This window comes from Prionailurus viverrinus, chromosome B1 (genome assembly GCF_022837055.1).
Source record: "Prionailurus viverrinus isolate Anna chromosome B1, UM_Priviv_1.0, whole genome shotgun sequence".
In the NCBI taxonomy this organism is placed as follows: domain Eukaryota; kingdom Metazoa; phylum Chordata; class Mammalia; order Carnivora; family Felidae; genus Prionailurus; species Prionailurus viverrinus.
The window spans coordinates 110,293,590-110,313,875 of record NC_062564.1 but is presented as its reverse complement, the minus strand read 5'-3'; the positions used below and the strand labels follow the sequence as shown (position 1 = coordinate 110,313,875).

The window sequence follows — 20,286 nt, the reverse complement described above, 5'->3', positions numbered from 1 at the left end:
TTGCCAGAAATGGGCTGTAATTATAAAGACACATGTAGATTAAAAATAAAGCGATGGAGAAAGATAAACCATACTAACATTACTCTAAAGAATGTGAGGGTAGCTTTATTAATTACAGACAGAGCAGACTTCCAGGGCAAGGGAAATTATCAGGGAAAAAAGAGGGGCCATTACTTAATGATGAAGGAGTCTCCATGAAGATCTGTCGGGAAATAGGTTCTACTTACATAAATAGGTTAGAAAAAAAGTTTAGGGTGGAAAGTCACCACCATGGGGTGAAAAGTGCCCAAGGTTAGGTAGCAAGATATTGTAATGGGATCACAAGTACGTTCTATCTGATGCCATTATACTATTGTACTTTGATCACAAACCCCACTTGCCCCCCTCCAGACCCTTTGCTTATACACAGAAGTTAATGACCAATGTCTGAGTGTTTTCTCCATGTTCATGTGTGTAAGATCTCGTTTTCTTCACGTTCACCACATGGGTAATATCTTGTGAGCCCAATAAATACGGAGATGAAACCCCTGCTAGGGGCTCTTGTCTCCTCCCAGACATTAGCCTCTCTCGTATTCAACCCTGCATCTGCTCTCTTGTTGGACAAGAGAGAACTCCAGACTCACAGTCTGCAACAGATGGTGACCCCAACATGATAGAAGACAATGTGAAGCTAACATGATTAGAGGAAAAGCTGACATGATAGAAGGTGATGTGATTAGAAGACAAGCCGACATGACTAAGAAGTTGAAGTAACAAAAGGGGACTTGATTAGAAGGGGACCTGATTAGAAACCAACAGGCTACAAAGCCCATGTGATTAGAAGCCAATGTGGCTAATAAGCCAACAAAACTCAAGGACTACAGAGTGTCACGGAACAACTACAGTTCTAAATAGAAAAAGTGCACTGGACAACAATCTCTCCTGACGAGATAAGAGAAAAGCGAAACTATGTTAGGGTTCCCTGCCTCAAAACTTTTGAGAGAATCGTTATGCGAGACTCCCTATCCCTAGAGCAGAAACATTACATTCATATAGCACTCCTTAAAATGATTACTCCTTATTAATGATTACCCAGCAACACTGCCTTGGTTTCTGGAGCAAGGAACCTTCGACCCAAACATTTGGGAATGAATAGGTAAACCACTAACCGCAGGTCAGATGGAAGGCACCAATGTTCTGCCGGAGGCCATTCTTTTTTTTTTTTTTTTAAATTTTTTTTTTTCAACGTTTATTTATTTTTGGGACAGAGAGAGACAGAGCATGAACGGGGGAGGGGCAGAGAGAGAGGGAGACACAGAATCGGAAACAGGCTCCAGGCTCCGAGCCATCAGCCCAGAGCCTGACGCGGGGCTCGAACTCACGGACCGCGAGATCGGGACCTGGCTGAAGTCGGACGCTTAACCGACTGCGCCACCCAGGCGCCCCTGCCGGAGGCCATTCTTAACATGATCTGTTGTCTGTATGGCCATTCTCCCCCTGAGTATCAATGATGTTTATGAAGATACCCACCCAAAGTAAATAAAAAAAGTTTCCAAGGAACCTAAGCCTCCTTATTGTCAGCCAGCCCCTTTGGCACCCCTACATCCAGAGAATGCCGACTCCCCTCTTTGTCATTTGGAAAAATGTAATCTTTTAAAGGAACAAAAGATTCCCTCTGACAACAACCTTACCCTGATGCTACAACTTATTAAGAATGTCCTTACAGTGTTTACAGACACCTCAGGGAAAAGTCACAAGGCTTCTTGCCTTTGGAAAATTGGAAAAAAAACTGAGAACATATATTAGACACTGGACTGAGCTCTACCCAACATTCAGAACTGCAAGCCATATTATTAGCTATATAAACCTTTTCCCAACCCTTAAACATTGTCTCTGAAATGTCAAGAAGCAAAGACCACCCACTTCAGATTTCCCACCAACGTTCCAGGTAAAAATAACCATGGGGAAAAAATTGTCTTATGTGGACACAAACATAAGTTTGTTGGTTTGAAATAGACCTGTTTATCAAAGGTCAAATAAGCTCATGTTATGACTTAAAGTAATAGTTAACATTGTCTCATAGTTTTCATAGGTAATTGTTAAGATAGCTTTCAAAGGCTTTAGTAACCTAAAAAGTTTTTCTTGCATTTGGGGTGCCTGAGTGGCTCAGTTGGTTAAGCTACTGACTTTGGCTCAGGTTATGATATCGCCATCAGTGGGTTCAAGTCCTGCATTGGGCTCTGTGTTGACAGCTCAGAGCCTGGAGCCTGCTTTGAATTCTGTGTCTCCTCCTCTCTCTGCCCCTCTCCCATTCATGCTCTGTCTCAAAAATAAACAAACATTAAATTTTTTTTTTTTTTGCTTGCATGATAAATTTGGATTGAATTCATTGGACACCTAGGCCTTTTCTAAATAGGATGGGATGCTAAAGCATTGATTACTAAACAAGGCTTATCTGTTTTGGGTTTCTTATTGCAGAGAAACTAAGGATATTTGGGTCTGATGGCAAAAATGTTTTGTGCTTTATAACTTTCTGAGGTTTTTGTTTTTTTCTTTTTTTAACAAATTTCCCAAGGTTTAAATTGTAAATGAAGTCTTTTTGACCAATTAGGCTTCTTTGGTATGTTAAATTATTCTGGAAGTGCTGTCAAACAAATAATAAGCCTTAGGTTACATTTGAGTAAATGCTATAACTATTCTAGAGATTATATGCAATTCCTAATTTTAATATTTTTTGGTATAAGGTCATCAACTTGATATTCTGATTATTGAAATGTTATGGGCCACAGAAATAACTGAATTTCTTTGTCAATTGCATTAGATCTTTTAATCATGAGCCTTTTTGTCATAGTTTTGTGACTCTTGTTGGACTTCTTCACCACTGTAACTTCTAGTAGACAGATAATCCTTTCTACTCAAGGAGGTTCCATTTCCCCTGAACTCTTTCTCTTTCATGACTCCCCTATACCTACCCCAACTGAGCAATGTTTACCCATAGGCAGGGACATTTCTATGCCCCTATTCAGCAGGAAGAAGTTATAGAAGACCATCCACCCTCAGTAACCTTCAATATTTTAAGGGTCAAAATTGTTCAGGGGGTGAATGATGTGGGAAACAAAGGCAGAAGGAAATAGATAAAATTAAATTTCTACAAGGCCAAACAATTGTAGAACAAACACATAATAAACTTAAAAATATGTTTAAAAAAACGAAAAAGGGGGAATTACCCATGACTATCTATATTACAACCTCAATTTCTCCTCAATCACACTATGATCACACTCAAGTTTGTAAATCTTGACCATCAAGGACTAACCGCAACTGAGCTACATTCTTTAAAATCAGATAAAACCCTCTCATCCTATGCTCCTGGTTCAAAGTTCTCATCTGGGGTTCAGCATATGCCTGTGTTCTTTCAGATTCCTGACCTCTGTGGATTCCCTCTCAGTTGGTGAAGGCATTACCATGGCATGGTGGAGACCCCAGAATATCTTCCAATCAACCAAGACTTCTAGAGAATGACTCTCACTGAGTGACCACTGCTCCCATTTTTCAAGATGGAAGAAGCCTCTTCATTGACTCTGCATCCTGAAGCCACTCAACAAATGTAAGTCCTTACCCCTCATGTAACCTGGGGAAGCCTTAAATGCCTGTCTAACCAGGACTGTGTCCTCTTACAACACAATGGTAATGCATAAACCCCTGATTTGTATCTGATAGCCATGATCTCCATCACCGGTATTCATTAACCAGGCAAAGGTGATTCATAGGCTTCTTAATCACGGGGATCCTAGCCATGGTAAGCATTATGACCTCTGCTACCATTGCTGGAATTAGTCTTCACCACACTATCAAACTGCACATGTACTTAATCAATTTATGGTCCAGTCCTCCATTCTAATCTGCCCTGTGATAGAAAATTTAGATGTAACATTACACCAGCAACTATGATACTCCAAAGAACTAAGATATTAATGGGCTGACTCATGGTCCTTTTGGAAAGAGTTTAACCATCTCTCTATTAGCTAATGCCCATCTCAAATTCTGGATAACTCTAGGAAATGGAATACTTTTACTGTGTCTCGTTTTCTGCTTTTGCAGGATCATCCTCCAAACTACCTGACAGAAAAAGAAGGATTAGAAGCTCATCATGATGGTCCTCACATGTAAACTTAAAGAAAAACAACAAAAGGGGGAACTATGGCGAAATAGGTTCTACTTACATTAATAGGTTAGATAAAAGCTTACGGTGGAAAGCCGCCACCATGGGGCAAAAGTGCCCAAGGTTAGCTACAGAGATATTACAATGAGATGACAAGTACTTTCCATCTGATACTAATTTACTATTGTACTTTGATCACAAACTCCACTTGCCCCCCCCACCAGACCCTTTGCTTACACACACAAGTTAATGATTACTGTATGATTCTTTTCTCCACATTAATGTGTGTAAGATCTTGTTTTCTGTACATTCACCACATGGGTAATATCTTGTGAGCTCAATAGATATGGAGACAAAACCTCTGTTCAGGGCTCTTGTCTCATCCTGGACATTAACCTCTCTTGTATTCAATTCTGCATCTGCTTTCTTGCTGCACAAGAGAGAACTCCAGACTCACAGTCTGCGGCAAAGATCTAATAATCATTAATGTGTATATGTCTGACAACACAACATCAACATATGCCAGGCAGAAAACGATAGAAATATAAGAAGAAATAGATGAATCCATTACCATAGTTGGCGACTTTAATACCCCTCCATCAAAAATGTACTGATCCAGCAAGCAGAAAATCATTAGTAACATAGCTAAACTCAAGAGCACCATAAGTCAACTAGATATAATTGACATGTATAGACTACTTCATCCACCAACAGCAGAATACACATTCTTCTCAAGCTCAAATAGAACATTCACTAAGATGGACTACATTATGAGTCATAAAACACCTCTTAAGTTTAGAAGAATAGAAATTATACAATGTCTTCTCTCAGACCATATGGTATTCAACTAGTAGTCAAGAGAGCAGAAAAACCTAAAGCACTTGGAGATTAAACAACATATGCGTCAAAGAAGAAATATCAAGAGAAATTTTAAAATATTTTGAATTAAGGGGCACCTGGGTGGCTTACTCAGTTAAGCATCTGACTTCGGCTCAGGTCATGATCTCACAGTTCGTGGGTTCTAGCCCCGTGTCAGGCTCTGTGCTAAAAGCTCAGAGCCTGGAGCCTGCTTCTGATTCTGTGTCTCCCTCTTTCTGCCCCTCTCCCGCTCACACTTGTCTCTCTCTATCTCTCAGAAATAAATAAATATTAAAAAAATTAAAAAAAAATAAAATATTTTGAATTAAATGAAAATTAAAATACAACTTATCAAAATTTGTGGGGTGCAGTACATACAGGGAAATTCATAGCAGTGAACGAATACATTTGAGAAGAAGGATATATTAATAATCTAAGTTTCCACTAAAAGAACAAGAAAAAGAAGAGCAAATTAAGTCCAAAATAAGAAGAAAAGAAATAAAAATTAGAAGTCAATAAAACTGAAAATGGAAACTCAACAGAGAAAAATGAAAAGCAAAAAAGTTCTTTTTAAAGATCAATAAAATGGATAAGCCAGGCTAAGAAAAGAGAAGATACAAAATACCAGTATCACAAATGAAAGAGAAGACATCACTATGGATACCATGGACAATAAAAGGACAATAAAGTAATATTAGTAACTCTGTGCCCTAGATGAAGTAGACCAATTTCTTGAAAGATACAATCTGCCAAAATCAGACAAGAAGAAATTGACAATAGAAATAGGCCTATCTAATACAGAAATTGAACTGTTAATTAGTAACTTCCCAAAACAGAAAGTAGGCTTAGATGGATTCACCGGTAAATTATACCAAATACTTAAGTAATGATACTAAGTCTTCACAGTTTCTCCCAGAAAAAAGAAATGAGCACATGTCAACACATCCTGTGAAGTCAGAATTACTCTAACACCAGAACAAGATAAAGACACAAGAAAATTATAGACCAAGAGCCTTCATGAAAATCCTCAACAAAATATTAAGAAATTGAATCCAATATTGTATAAAAAGAATTTTATACCATAAAAAAGAGATTTGTTTCCGGTATGCAAGGCTGGTTTAACATGTGAAAATCAATTAATGCTATCTATCACATTAACAGGCAAAAATAGAAAAATCACATGATTATATCAGTTGATGTAGAAAAACAATTTGACAAAAATTAAACACCCATTCATGATAATAACTCTCAGCAAACTAGGAACAGAAATGATCTCCCTCAACTTGATAAAGAACATCAACAAAATATAAAAAGTTAACACCATATTTAAGAGCCAGAAACTTGAAGCTCTCCCACTGAAATCAGGAATGAGAAAAAATATACAGGAAATTACCTATATGTTATAAATGACCAAGTGAAATTGAAATTAAAAACACTTTACCATTTACATTGCACTCCCCAATAATGAAAAACCTAGGTTTAAGGCTCACAATATGTAAAAGATCTATAGGAGGAAAAGTATAAAACTCTGATGAAAGATCTCAAAGAAATAAATAGAGAGATATTCTATGGCTATGGATAGGAAGATTCAATATTGTGAAGATGCCAGTTCTTACCAACTTGATCTATGGATTCAACACAATCCCAACCAAAATCTCAGTAAGTGATTTTGCAGATATAGACAACTGATTCTGAAGTGTGACATGGCAGAATCATGACCATTTTATTAATTTTCCAACTAATTGGACACTGAAATTGTTTAGCATAACCTTGTGAAAACTGTATTTTCCCATCAGTGACCCTCTACAATTCTAGAATTATAGATTTCTACTATAGTGGACGATAAATTTATTTTAAAAATAGCCAATAGGGGCACCTGGGTGGCTCAGTCGGTTGAGCGTCCAACTTCAGCTCAGGTCATGATCTCACAGTTCATGGGTTCGAGCTCCGTGTCAGGCTCTGTGCTGACCGCTTGCTCAGAGCCTGGAGCCTGCTTCAGATTCTGTGTCTCCTTCTCTCTCTGCCCCTCCCCTGCTCACACTTTGTCTCACTCTGTTTCTCAAAATAAATGTAAAATAAATTTTCTTAAATAAATAAATAAAAATAGCCAATATATTTGGATTCAAACAGTTTTCTAAAAACAAATGAGAAACACAGTATCTTTACGGCATTTGGATTTGTTATTTAAAATATCCTCCAAGTTACACAGATTGACTGTTTCCTGCATAAAGTATCAACTAAAAATAAAATTCACAGACTCAACTTTGTTCTAAAGTACATTCAGAGGGTTTGTACCTTAGAACTTCTTTTTTTGTTTCTACCAACAGCTTACTTCAGGGACTTAATATCTTCTACCTGAATGCTAGTGTAGCCAAATTCTAACTGGGTTCACACATCCAATCTGACCTCTCTTTGCATGCACACAGCAAAATATGGCACAAATAATGCTATACTGTAATTATTGATTTATTTTTGTTTTGACAGTAGTTTAACCAAGAGGCCTATTCTCAAGTGCTGTTTACAGTGTGCTGATAGACCAAATAATCTTCAATCTGTGCATTCAGTTTGATCTGAGAGTGGAAATCATTTTTGCCACCACTGTTTACTATATACACTGCTATAAATCAAATGTGATCAATAATACTAAAATCAAAAATAAGACAAATGAAATTTTAGACTAGCTAGGTTCTAGGAAGGCTAAAATTTGCTGTGAATAATGGGCCACAGATGGCCAGAAAAATCAAACTAGCTCTCCACCCCTGAAAAGATTTAATAATCATTGGAATATATACGGAATATATATGCTTTGTGAGATGCAGGAGAATTTTATGAGCATAACAGAAGAATTTTACCAAATAACCACAAAGGTGATTAAGTGACTAGGGCACACATCAGATGTGTTCATAGATATTATGAAACTTGTTACACTATATCTATGTGTCCTGTAAAACTGTCCTGTTGGTTTTGCAACCAAATATTTTACTAGATGAAAGAATGCTATTAACCCATCAAGCATAAGGTTGCTTTTGGTTCTTTTAAAGGCAAAATTTTCATTCACCTTCCCTTCAATCAGCTTATCCACAGTGCTGGTAGAGAATAAGCACAGATTAAGTGTGTATTTGTTGAATGAAAACATAGACAAAGTAATTATGTCTGCTTCAACTTCAGTTCTTCCCATTGTTTCCTGACATCCCTGACTGAATGAATGTTGGCTCTCTCCCCCAAACCTCTGTGTAACTTAATAGCTTTTACTACATTAGGTCTATAGTATAGATTTTTTTTTTGAAGCTGTCTAATCCACTCTCTGAACTATAAAATCTTCAAAAAAGGGGATGGTGTCTTATCTTTTAGTCTTTTAGTCTTGATATTGCCAATACAGCAATCAGCTCCTCAGTGCAAGGGGTATAGTTTTTGAAAAGCATTTTATATTTATATAGTTTCAAATTTGTAAAAGTGAAAAATATGCATGTCTTACTAGTAATAATTACAAAACATGCAACTTGACCAAGTTTTCTGACTGGTACAACAATGATAAAACGGGGCACTGAGAGGGAAGACATCAGATTCTCTGAGTACTCTATTTTGAAATTATCAAAATGGAACATTTATTTTTAAATGCTCAGAAACACTACTTTTTTCCCCCCTAAAGCATTAGGCACAGGGTCCTGTATCTAGTAGATACCCATTACATATTTGATGAAAAGAATTTCTTACATGGGGACAAAAATGCAAACACTTTAAAACAGAAAAAAAAAAGAAGTATTTCATGTGCCAAGATTTGTTTTTGCTGGTGGAGAAAAAAGTTCTTTTTAAGGATTTAGATTTGTTTTTGCTGGTGGAGAAAAAAGTTCTTTTTAAAGACTTAAGAACAGAATTTTTCTCTAATAGCTTCAAATCATAATAAATCTTCTAATATTTAAAAATTACATTAGGAGTCCTATTAATTCTACCAGAAATCTCAAATTGATGAGAACAGCATCTTGGCCTCACAGAACAATAAAGGACTTAGCGATGTCTAAAAAATATTTCAACTGGTCCCACAGCCTCATTCTGTATGAGAAAAAAATGAGGCTTAGAGGAAACATAATGTTAAATGTTTAGCCGTGGGTAGCTCTGAGACTGAAACTTAAGTCTTCATTCAGGGTCAGCACTTTTGCCAATAAACCTTAATCTAATCTATCTACTTTAGCTCCCTATTGAGATTACAAAATCCAACCCAAGTCTTATTCTCTTATACGTTTACTTAGAAAGGGCTATGATATTTCTGTACTTCATTATACATTCACGCAGCATGCATAGAATACAGATCTTCTCTGACATTCAGTTCCTGAAATATATATATCACATTCAGATGACTGCCCTTGTCAAGGCCTATTTCTCAAAGAAATGGACTGGATCTGTCTTATCTGCCTAAGGCCAATGGCTCTGTCTGTTGGCCTTTCCCTTAGGGACTATAATTCTAGCTCCATTACTTCCTTGCACAGCCTTCCCTTAGATTTCAGATAAATCCACATCTCTTATCTCCCAGAGTTCCCGAGGTGTGCCTGAAAATCCTGCTAGGCATAAACCCTGAAGGAGAAGGATTCATTATTTGCTGTGAAGAGGTCTCTGGTTTCATGCAAGTCTTTCCCACTGATTCCTGAGTCTGTTTGCAAAAGGAATTACTAATGCTTTATAGTTGGAAATGGTGGATGGATACCTACATGAAAAATGTAAATTTAAAATAGCAAGAAGAAACTTTTTTTTTTAAATGGAACTCACTGCCTCTTCTGTTTTGCTTTTTAGAAAGGGAAAAGTATTCCATTAGAAGAAAACTCAGTGCACCTATAAAAATAGAACTTCCCATTAGATTGTGAATAGCTGACATTCCATAGGAAGTATGCACAAGTACCACACTGCCAAAACCATCATCAAAAGGGCAAACACAGGAACATTCCTTCTTTAGGAATTCAAGTAGTTATTTTATCTTGGATCTGATTGGTTAAATGGCCTCTAATTTCCCCATGGGAGTATTTCATCGATAACTCTGAGACCATACTTTTCTTAACTATGTATACAATGTGCATTGTTCTCAAGCTACTTTTCTTCTTCATAGAGTAACCACAATGATTAATTTAGAGGAATTATATTTGCTACAATGTCTTTTTAGTCACTGAATATCTATACTTACAACCATTGTTTTCTAACTTTCTAAAGCTGAGTACTTTATAGGATTGTATTGAACTAGTTTATTAATCTCATTTACTGGCAAAGCAATTTGATGAAAACTGGTCTTAACTCTTCTCTTAAACATTTAAGAATAATTCCAAAGAGTCTGAGTTCTTCAAGCTAGTAACAGAGGTTTAATGGCCCGATGCAGCATATTTGATGTTACTATGGTTCAAATGTAAACTTAAACCTTGAAAAGTCTACATTTGGTTTCAGAGACATTAATAACAAATATCATTACAACAGATATGATCCACTGTAACTGAAAATTATATTTTCTTTCCACATGAACTGTTTTTTATAAGTTTTATAAGTTCATTTAAAAAAAAGATGTATGAAAAAATAAACTTTATTCTAAATTCTGTGATTCTTATCATTCCTTCCATTAGTAAGGAATATAAAAAACTATAAAATTTTAAATGTGAATATAAATAACTTGGTAACTGTGGAAAAGTGGCATGGCATGGGAAGAAGCGTGTTGCCCTTTTACAACTGACCTAACACTGACGTGCTTCTTGGAGCTGAAGCGGATGGGATATACTACTCCACAATAAGCTGCTCTGGCAAAAAGATCAGAATATACCATTCCACAATAAGCCACTTTGCCAAAAAGACTATTTTGATCTAAAGTCAAATGAGAATCAACAAATACATGAAGAATTCTCTGCCTTTCCCTTATCTGCCCAAAAGCAGACAATAAATTTCCCTGTGAGGAAGGTATCTGTTCCGTATACCAGGGAAAGAGCAATTCTTAGCATCTAAGACAAGAATTTGACACCTTAACTGCTTCTTTTACTTTTATTCCTTTTCTAAAAACTCCCATGCACACAAACATTTATAAAAATTGTGTACCTTTCATTCTGTCAATCTTCATTTAGTCTGATTCACGTGCCTTCACGTATTGAACATAAGAGGGTATAGGAAAAACATATCCTCTCTGATAGAGCTGTGGTCAAACCTGAATAACAGTACTCAGGTAAATGAGCATTAGCAAAGTGTTTTTCATTCTAGCATGCATCATAACATGAAAGACATATCCCAGTTTATAATAATATACCCTTGATTTATATAACAAAGGAGATCTAACGAATTAAATCTATAAAGAAATAACAAGTCTAAAAAAGTGAGTAGATGCATCTCTCTCACTACATGCATGAAAAAAAATAAATCCCTGTTTTCCCAGCCCTGTGAAGCAGTAAGGAGGCACACCCCTGGGATGCCATAGGAGGCTAAATAGGACACCTAGACTTCTACCCTCACCTGAAAGTAATAAGATGGCACCTAATTACCCCTGCCAGTGTGGTATCAAAGGAGGCCTGATAAGAAGATTTAAATTAAATCCAGGTCTCATAAAATAATACCTAAAAAGATTTAAATTAAATACAGGGTCTCATAAAATAATACCTAAATGTCCAAGATATAATACCAAATCACATATGATATCAAGAACCAAGAAAATTTCCATATTAATGAGAAAAAACAATGTAAATACCAATACCAACACACTAATACCAACACCAATACCAACAACACTAAGATGACAAGGCTGTTGGAATTACCTGACAAGGACTTTTGATCAGCTTAATAAAAATGCTTCAGTGAGCAATTACGGACACAAACAGAAAACAGTAAAGACCGAGAATTTATAGAAAAACTAATAGTCAAAATAGAACTGAAAAAAGAATAACTGAAATGAAAAACCCAGTGGATACATTCAACAGCAGAATGAAAAAAAAATGAAGAAAGGACAAGTCAAAAACAGTATAAATTACCTAATCTGACCAAGAGGAAAAAAAAAAAAAAAATGAAGAGCCACAGGAACTTATGGGGCTATAACAAAGGATCTACCATTCATGTTATCAAGTTCCAGAAAGAGAAGGGAACAAAAGGGAAGGCTAAACAAGTATTCAAAGAAACAACGTCTAAAAAGTTCCCAAGTTTGGCAGAAGACATAAACCTGTATATTCAAGAGGTTAGCGAACACCAAATAAGATAAACTCTAAGAAATTCAAGCTGAGACGCATCATAGTCAAACTTCTAAAAGCTACAAAGAAAAAATCTTTAAAATAGCTGGAGAGAAATGACACCTTACTTTTAGGGGGAAAACAGAATGACAAAAATTTTCTCATAAAAAATCAAAGAATCCAGAAGGAATTGACACATTAAAAGAATATAACTGCTTACCTAGATTTTTTTTAAGTTTATTTATTTTGAAAGAGAAAATGTGAACAGGAAGGGGCACAGAGAGAGAGAGAGAGAGAGAGAGAGAGAGAGAGAGAGAGAGAGAGAATATCCCAAGCAGGCTCCACACTAGTGTGGAGCCCAATGTGGGGCTCAAACTCACGAACCATGAGATTGTGACCTGAGCCAAAATCCAGAGTTGGAAGCTCAACCAACTAAGCCACCCAGGTGCCCCCTGGAATTTTTTATCTAGCAAAAATATCTTTCAGGAGTGAAGAGGGAAATCAAGATATTCTCAGAAACAAGGAAACTAAGAATTTGTTGCCAGCAAACATTTGTTGCTAGCAAAATAACCATTTCTAAAAGAATGCGTAAAGGAGAAAGGAAATTAAAGAAGAAAGGAAATCATAAAAGAAGGGATCTTGGAACATCATAAAGGAAGAAAGAACAATGGAGAAAGTAAAAATATGAGCTCTGAGAAAGGACTGAAGAGGAAGTAATAACACCATATGGAGTGGTACCAAACTACAGCCACATCAACAAGTCATGGATGGACTGTGACTATGGAGAAGGAGCCTATACAGTAGGACTATGCATAATCAGAGCTTCAGTCTCTATTCTCCAGCATACACTGGTCACCAATATGGCAGACATACTTGGCTGCCTACCCAACAGGCAAAACTCCCCTATTTTCTTTTAACAAATCCATGATTTAAGTCTTATCTGACTATACATACGGTGATTCAGGGGAGGCCAGTTCCCTCCCATTTTTAAATTTATAAGAGGTCAACACCTATTGTAATCCCACTCCCCTCCTCAATACTTGATTTAGGCATGGGCATGAGAAGCAGTTCTAAACAAGGATTCAATAACAGATTGTCTTCTGAGGGACTCTGCTGGAAAGGATTAACGCAATGGCATTAATACTGCCCTTTTCCTGACTTTGAAAGTCACTGATGCCTGAAAATGAGGTAGCCAACTTGAGAACCAGCTCACATACTACAGAAAACAAACAGAAAGGCAGAAAAAACTTGATTTCTTAATGATATCACTGAAGGGCTGAACTAACCAAATTTTTTTGAATTAACCAAAATTTAACACTAACCTATCTTTAGATTCATAAGAAACAGTATTTTTTCTTGTTTCCCAAACACATGAAAATGCTAGACAATAGTCCATTATATGAATTTACCATAATTATGCAACTGTTTCTCTATTACTGGATCCTTAAGTTGGCTTTCTTTCTTTTTTCCCCATTATAAAAGCCGATGCAGTGAACATATGAACATATTTTGGCATAAAGCTTCATCTAAATTTAGATAAATTTAGGGTATACTTTCCATGGACTTTGTTTATAGAAGTGAAATTACTATGTCAAATGGTATGGACATTTTGAATTCCAGAAATTGTGTTCCTTTTAAACCCCTACCAGCCACGTGTATTGCCTATCTCACTATATCCCAGTTGGGCAGAGCAAACTTATTTATTCTAGTTAATAGAACTTCATTTACAAATTCGGATTAGTGTAAGTCAATCTTGGTAATTCTATTCCTCTTGCCAGTGACTAGTTATGGGTTGTCATGTGACCCCATCATGGCCAATGAGACAAAATGGGATATTTATTGGGTAAATATTTTATTCTTATAAAGAAGAAGAGACAGGGGTGCCTGGGTGGCTCAGTTGGTTAAGCATCTGACTTTGGCTCAGGTCATGATCTCATGGCTTGTGAGTTTGAGCCCCACTCTGGACTCTGTGCTGACAGCTCAGAGCCTGGTGCCTGCTTGGGATTCTGTGTTTTCATCTCTCTCTGCCCCCAACCTGCTCATTCTCTCTCTCATTCTCTTTCTCTTTCTCTCAAAAATAAACATTAAAAAAATTTTTTTTTTAAAGAAGAGACAATGTCTTCCACTGGATATTAGCATGTCTGTATATAATACCTTGAACCATACCAATCTGAGAAGAAAGTCAATAAGCTGAAGTAAAAGATGGGAGACTGATATTGTTGTTGAACCCCTGAATAAACCAACCTCAAGAATCCTTCCTTGCATCTTTTTTCCATTATTTTAATTATAATGTATTTATTTTTAATTTATTTATCTGAGTATAGTCGACATACAGTGTTGCATTAATTTCAGGTACATCTCTATACATTATACATTCACAAGTGTACCTACCATCTCTCACCATATGACACTATTATAATATCACTGAAAATATTCCCTTATGTCTTTAATTCCTGTGACTTATTCATTCCCTAACTGGAAGCCTGTATCTCCCACTCCCCTTCACTCATTTTGCCCATCCTCACCAACTCTCTTTCCTCTGGCAACCATCAGTTTGTTCTCTGATTCTGCTTTTTGTTTGTTTATTCACTTGTTTGTTTTTTTTTTATATTCCACATGTGAGTGAAATCATATGGTATTTGTCTTTCTCAGTCTTACTTATTTTACTTAGCATAATACCCTCTTGCTCCAACCATATTGTTGCACATGGCAAGATGTCATCCTTTCTTTGTGGCTGTGTAATGTTCCACTGCATATGTGTGCATGTGTGTGTATGTATATACATACCACATGTTATTTATCCATTCATATACTGATAGACACTTAAGTTGCTTCCATAACTTGGTTATTGTAAATAATGTTAAAATGAACATAGGGATGCATGTATCTTCTCAAATTAGTGTTGCCATGTTCTTTAGGTAAATACCCAAAGAGTGGGATTATTAGATAATATGGTATTTCTATTGTTAATTTTTGGAGGAACCTCCATACTGCTTTCCACAGTGGCTGTATAAATTTACATTTCCACCAGTAGTACACAAGGGTTCCTTTTTCTCCATATCCTTGTTAATGCTTGTCTCTTGTGTATTTGGTTTTAGCCATTTAGGTGTAAGGTGATATCTCCTTGTGGTTTTAATTTACATTTCCCTGATGATTAGTGATGTTGAGCATCTTTTCATGTGTCTCTTGACTTTCTGTATGTTTTCTTTGGAAAAATGTCTATTCAGGTCCCCTATCCATTTTTTTAATTGGATTGTTTTGCTTGTTTGTTTAGTATTGAGTTGTATAGATTCTTTATATATTTTGGATATTAACCCATTATTAGATATACCATTTGCAAATATCTTCTCCCATTTAGTAGGCTGTCTTTTTGTTTGGTTGATGGCTTCCTTTGCTGTGCAAAAGTTTTTTATTTTCATGTAGTCCAACAGTTTATTTTTGCTTTTGTTTCCTTTGCCTTAGGAGACATAGCTAGAAAAAATGTTGCTATGGCTCTTATCAAAGTTATTGGTCTTTAATCCATTTTGAGTTTATTTTATGTGTGGTGTTAGTTTCATTCTTTTGCATGTAGCTGTCCAGTTTTGCCAGCACTATTTATTGAAAAGACTGGCTTTTTCTCCATTTTCCATATTCTTGTCTTTTTATCATAGATTAACTAACTATATAAATATGGGTTTATTTCTGGGCCCTCTATTCTGTTTCATTGATGTATCTATCTATTTTTGTGCCAGTACCATAGTGTTTTGATTACTACAGCTTTGTAGTATATCTCGGACTCTGGGATTGTGATACCTCCACCTTTGTGCTTCTTTTTCAAGACTGCTTTGGCTATTTGGGGTTTTGGGTGGTTCCATACAAATTTTAGAATTATTTTTTCTAGTTCTGCAAAAAATGCTCTTGATATAGGATGGCACTGAATCTGTAGATCACTTTGGGTAGTAACAACATTTAAATAATATTAATTCTTCCAATCCATAAGGGTGGAGTATCTTTCTATTTGTTTATGTCATCTTTAATTTCTTTTGTCAATATTTTATAGTTTTCAGATTACAGGTCTTTCACCTTCATGGTTAAGTTTATTCCTAAGCCTTTTATTCTTTTTGGTGCAATTATGAATGGAACTGTTTTCTTAATTTCTCTTCTACTTTGTTATTAGTGTATAGAAACACTACTGGTTTCTGCATATTAATTTTGTATTCTGCATCTTGACTTCTTATTACTTCTAATAGTTTTTTGGTGGAGTCTTTAGGGTTTTCTATGTATGCTATCATGTCATCTATAAATAGTGAAAGTTTTACTTCTTCTTTACCAATATGGATGACTATTATTTCTTTTTCTTGTCTGATTACTGTGGTTAGAACTTCCAGATTATGTTGAATAAAACTGGTGAGGTGGACATCCTTATCTTGTTCCTGATCTTACAGAAAAAAGTCCTCAGTGTTTCATTACTGAGTATGAGGTTAGCTATGGTTCTTTCTACATAAGACAATAAAGTGGGTATACATAGTCCAAAATATTCAATGGAAAATTAGCTCACATCAGTCCTTTGTATGCCCAAAGATGAAACTGATAACTGCTTATAATATCACTGTGAACAATCCAAACAATAGACTCATAACTGTTTCACCTATTTAGATTAACTTAAGTTTTAAATAAACACTCCTGAACAGTCACATTTTTTCAAAAGAATTAGAGTGAATGTTATTTGAAGAACACCTAAAAAAACTACACAGTCATTAATTTAGACTATAAATTAGAAAAAAAATATTTAATTAAAAGTGGTTTTCAAATAGCAAAAATAAATGAACACAAAGTGTGTTGTACTTACAAATCAAACACCAAATAATGGAAGCCCTCTTCTGATATGCTGTCATGAAGTCGCACTAAAAATATAAATAAAGAAATAATTTTTAAAAAAGAGAAAAAAGTTCATGTTATATGTATAATGATGATGAACATTAAATTAGACTTCTAATGGGCATTTGTCTCCTAACTAAAAATGTTGGCAACACTCTTTCTTCTAAGCTCTGATAAGTGAATATCCTTTACAACAGGGCTTGGGTTCAGACAAACCCAAGTTTTAAGTTCTAATTCTGACAATTATTAACTATGTGAGTTTAATCAAATTAATCCACTTATAATGATAATAGTACCTATACTTTATAAAATGGTTGAGAAAGTTAAATGAGACAATAATAGTAAAACAATCTACATATTACTCAGTGAATAATATTAATAATTGCTATAATATATACCTATCTATTCAAAGTGACCAGGTTCTACCAATTCTCCCACTTAGAGTCTCTTCCTTGTCATTCTCTTTGCTATTTCCCTAGTCCAGGTCTTCAACAACTCATGCCTTGATCAATACAATAGGCAGAAAGAGGGATCATTTTAAGAGTCTAGCAAGTGGTCTCCTTGTGTCTGCTCTCCTCATCCCTATTTGAAGTGGGGTGGAGATGGGGGGAGTGTCTACATAGCAATTCCTAGCCAACCTGTCAAAAGAGTTTTTATTATGGTACTTCTAAACTCAAGTGACCAAAATCCATTTAGCAAGTCATCAGCCAAAAATATATAGGTAGGAATTCTAATAAAATAATCTATCAGCTCCTCAAATTCACACTTTTTTAAATTTTCCAATGAGCTAGACTTACACTGATAAGTAGCCAAAACAAATGCTTGCTCTTCTGAACTGGAAGCACTCATTACCTACTGTAACTCTAAAGTAAACTAACTACACATGTAGAACTTACATACTGCTTTTTCTGTTTATTTTTGCATAAGTCCCCTTCCTCCCCCAACTCATTCCCACAGATAGCAAACTCTTCCTATTTATCAAAATAACTTGGGGTGGCCTGACCTTCACTGGGAGAAAGAGGGCAGAAAAAGCAAAACACACACACACACACACACACACACACACACACACACACACACACACAAAAACCCAACCCAAACCAAACCAAACAAACAAACCCACAAAACCTGTAGGACATACTGCTTTTGAAAAGTTACCACAAAAGGGTAATGATATCTACCAGAACCTGTCTTTACTATGTTCCCTATGAAATGATGGCCACCACATAGAAAATGTGGATTCCAAAGAACATTTAGATTGTCCCACAAACTACAATGATCCACAGAGGGAATCTGCAGTACCATGAAATTCCCAAGCTCATAGACTCAACATAATTTCCTTTGTTTACAATCCAAATCCATCCCCTTCAGATATCATCTCTGACCCGCAATTAAAATCTTTTCTGAGGGGCGCCTGGGTGGCTCAGTCGGTTGAGCGTCTGACTTCGGCTCAGGTCATGATCTCACAGTTCGTGAGTCCAAGCCCCGCTTCGGGCTCAGTGCTGACAGCTTAGAGCCTGGAGTCTGCTTCCGATTCTGTGTCTCCTTCTCTCTCTGCCCCTTCTCCACTTGTGCTCTGTCTCTCTCTGTCTCTCAAAACTAAATATAAATTTTTAAAAAATTAAAAAAAAATCTTTCCTGAATCTGTCTTCAGAAAATTTTCCAAGGTAGAGAAAACTTTTGTTCCACTACACAGAATTTCTTTCTCATCAATACTACCATACAGGTATCTTATTTCATAGGGTTTTTTGAATCCCTCACAGAAATCTGGCACATAGTAGATGGTCTTTCATAAAACTGCTCTGAGCACTTACTATATATATGCTAGGCATTCTTCCAAGTTCTTGGACAGAAACTTTCACCAAAGCCCAATATACCTAAAATAAAACTATTGATACCAAACAATTCTCCCATAACTATAATTGTGTGAAGGGTATTCTGCAGTTTACCAATATCAAAGATGCCTACAACCTTTGTTTAAACTTATACTTCCAAAGAAAATCAAAATTTAGGCTCAATGATGTGTCTTCTGTTCATAGTCATTCAGCATACTAAGGGAAGTCAGGTCATAAGTGATAATTCAGTGGCTTTCTCAAATGACAGTCTCACGGATACCTCACTGAGCAACTGTAATACAACCTGTATTTAAATAAGCTCAAAGAATGGTATGTCTACTTAAGCTATTCTACAAAAAGAAGATGGATTTCCATGCTATCAAAGTTAAAATGAAAAGAAAAAATCACAATGTGAGAAAGAAATGATTACTTCTTTCTTCCACTGTCTCAAAATAAAAACTTCAAGTGGAAATGAGCAACTCAGATTTTCAGACCAAAGAGTGGTGGCGCTAAACAGAAGTGGAAATTTCAGGTACAACTGGAGAAACAGTATTACTTTCTAGTTCTATCTGGAATAAAATTTTCTTAGTATCATTATCACTACCTTATTAATACTTGGAAATAATCATCATTTAGAAATAAATTATTTTTTGAACAAGTCAAGAGTTGCTCAGATGCAAGCCTAATGATTAAACATATATTTTTTGGTGAAAATCAGTTTCACAAAAGCATTTAGCCAGTAAGCACATAATAATGCTTAAGGACAAATCATTTGACACCAGTTCACTACTTTTGTATTACACAATTCCAAAATAATCTCCATTATTTCTACCCAGTCATTTGACCAGGTGAGATTCATTATGAATGAGTGATGTTATTGATAAAGCAGAAGACAACTAGCATCATCTTTACTTGGAATAAATATATATACATATTATTTTCTTCCCTCATTCCTTCCTTATGACCTCCCTATTTCCTTCCACTCTCTTTAAAATAACTAAAAAACAAAACTAAATGAAATGCCCACAATTTTCATTTCATTTTATTAACAAATTATGTAATTTCATCTTCACACAGATGCATTCCACATGTTTACAATTACTCTGAGGACGGGTTGGTTTCCTTTTGAAACTTTGAACTCTTTATTTATTATTCTCAGAGTGGATGTTTCTATTGTCTGAAGACAGTGTCTTACACACCCACAGATATTATCTTTTTCTCTTCGAGCCTTTTTTGTCTGTCAAAATTATCCATCTTCCATCCATTTCCTCTTTTTTAACAGTTTGTCAAGGGGTGAAAATTGTGTTTACTTTCACAAAAACTTATTCTCTATAAATGACTGTCAATTCATTTATATGCTGAAGAAAATACAGGGTGCACTGTTCACCACAGATGCTAACCCAAGATTGGCAGCATGGCTGGC

General features: G+C 35.7%; 1 protein-coding gene across 14 annotated transcripts in view; it reads right to left on the bottom strand.

Moving 5' to 3' along the window:
- Positions 1-20,286, bottom strand: part of CAMK2D (calcium/calmodulin dependent protein kinase II delta) — a 321,165-nt gene that overhangs the window by 138,037 nt on the left and 162,842 nt on the right. For all 14 annotated transcript variants that reach the window (XM_047854990.1, XM_047854974.1, XM_047854981.1 and 11 more), the window contains one exon: positions 17,000-17,054. In XM_047854990.1, coding sequence (XP_047710946.1) covers positions 17,000-17,054 — 55 coding nt within the window. The remainder of the gene's footprint in view (positions 1-16,999; positions 17,055-20,286) is intronic.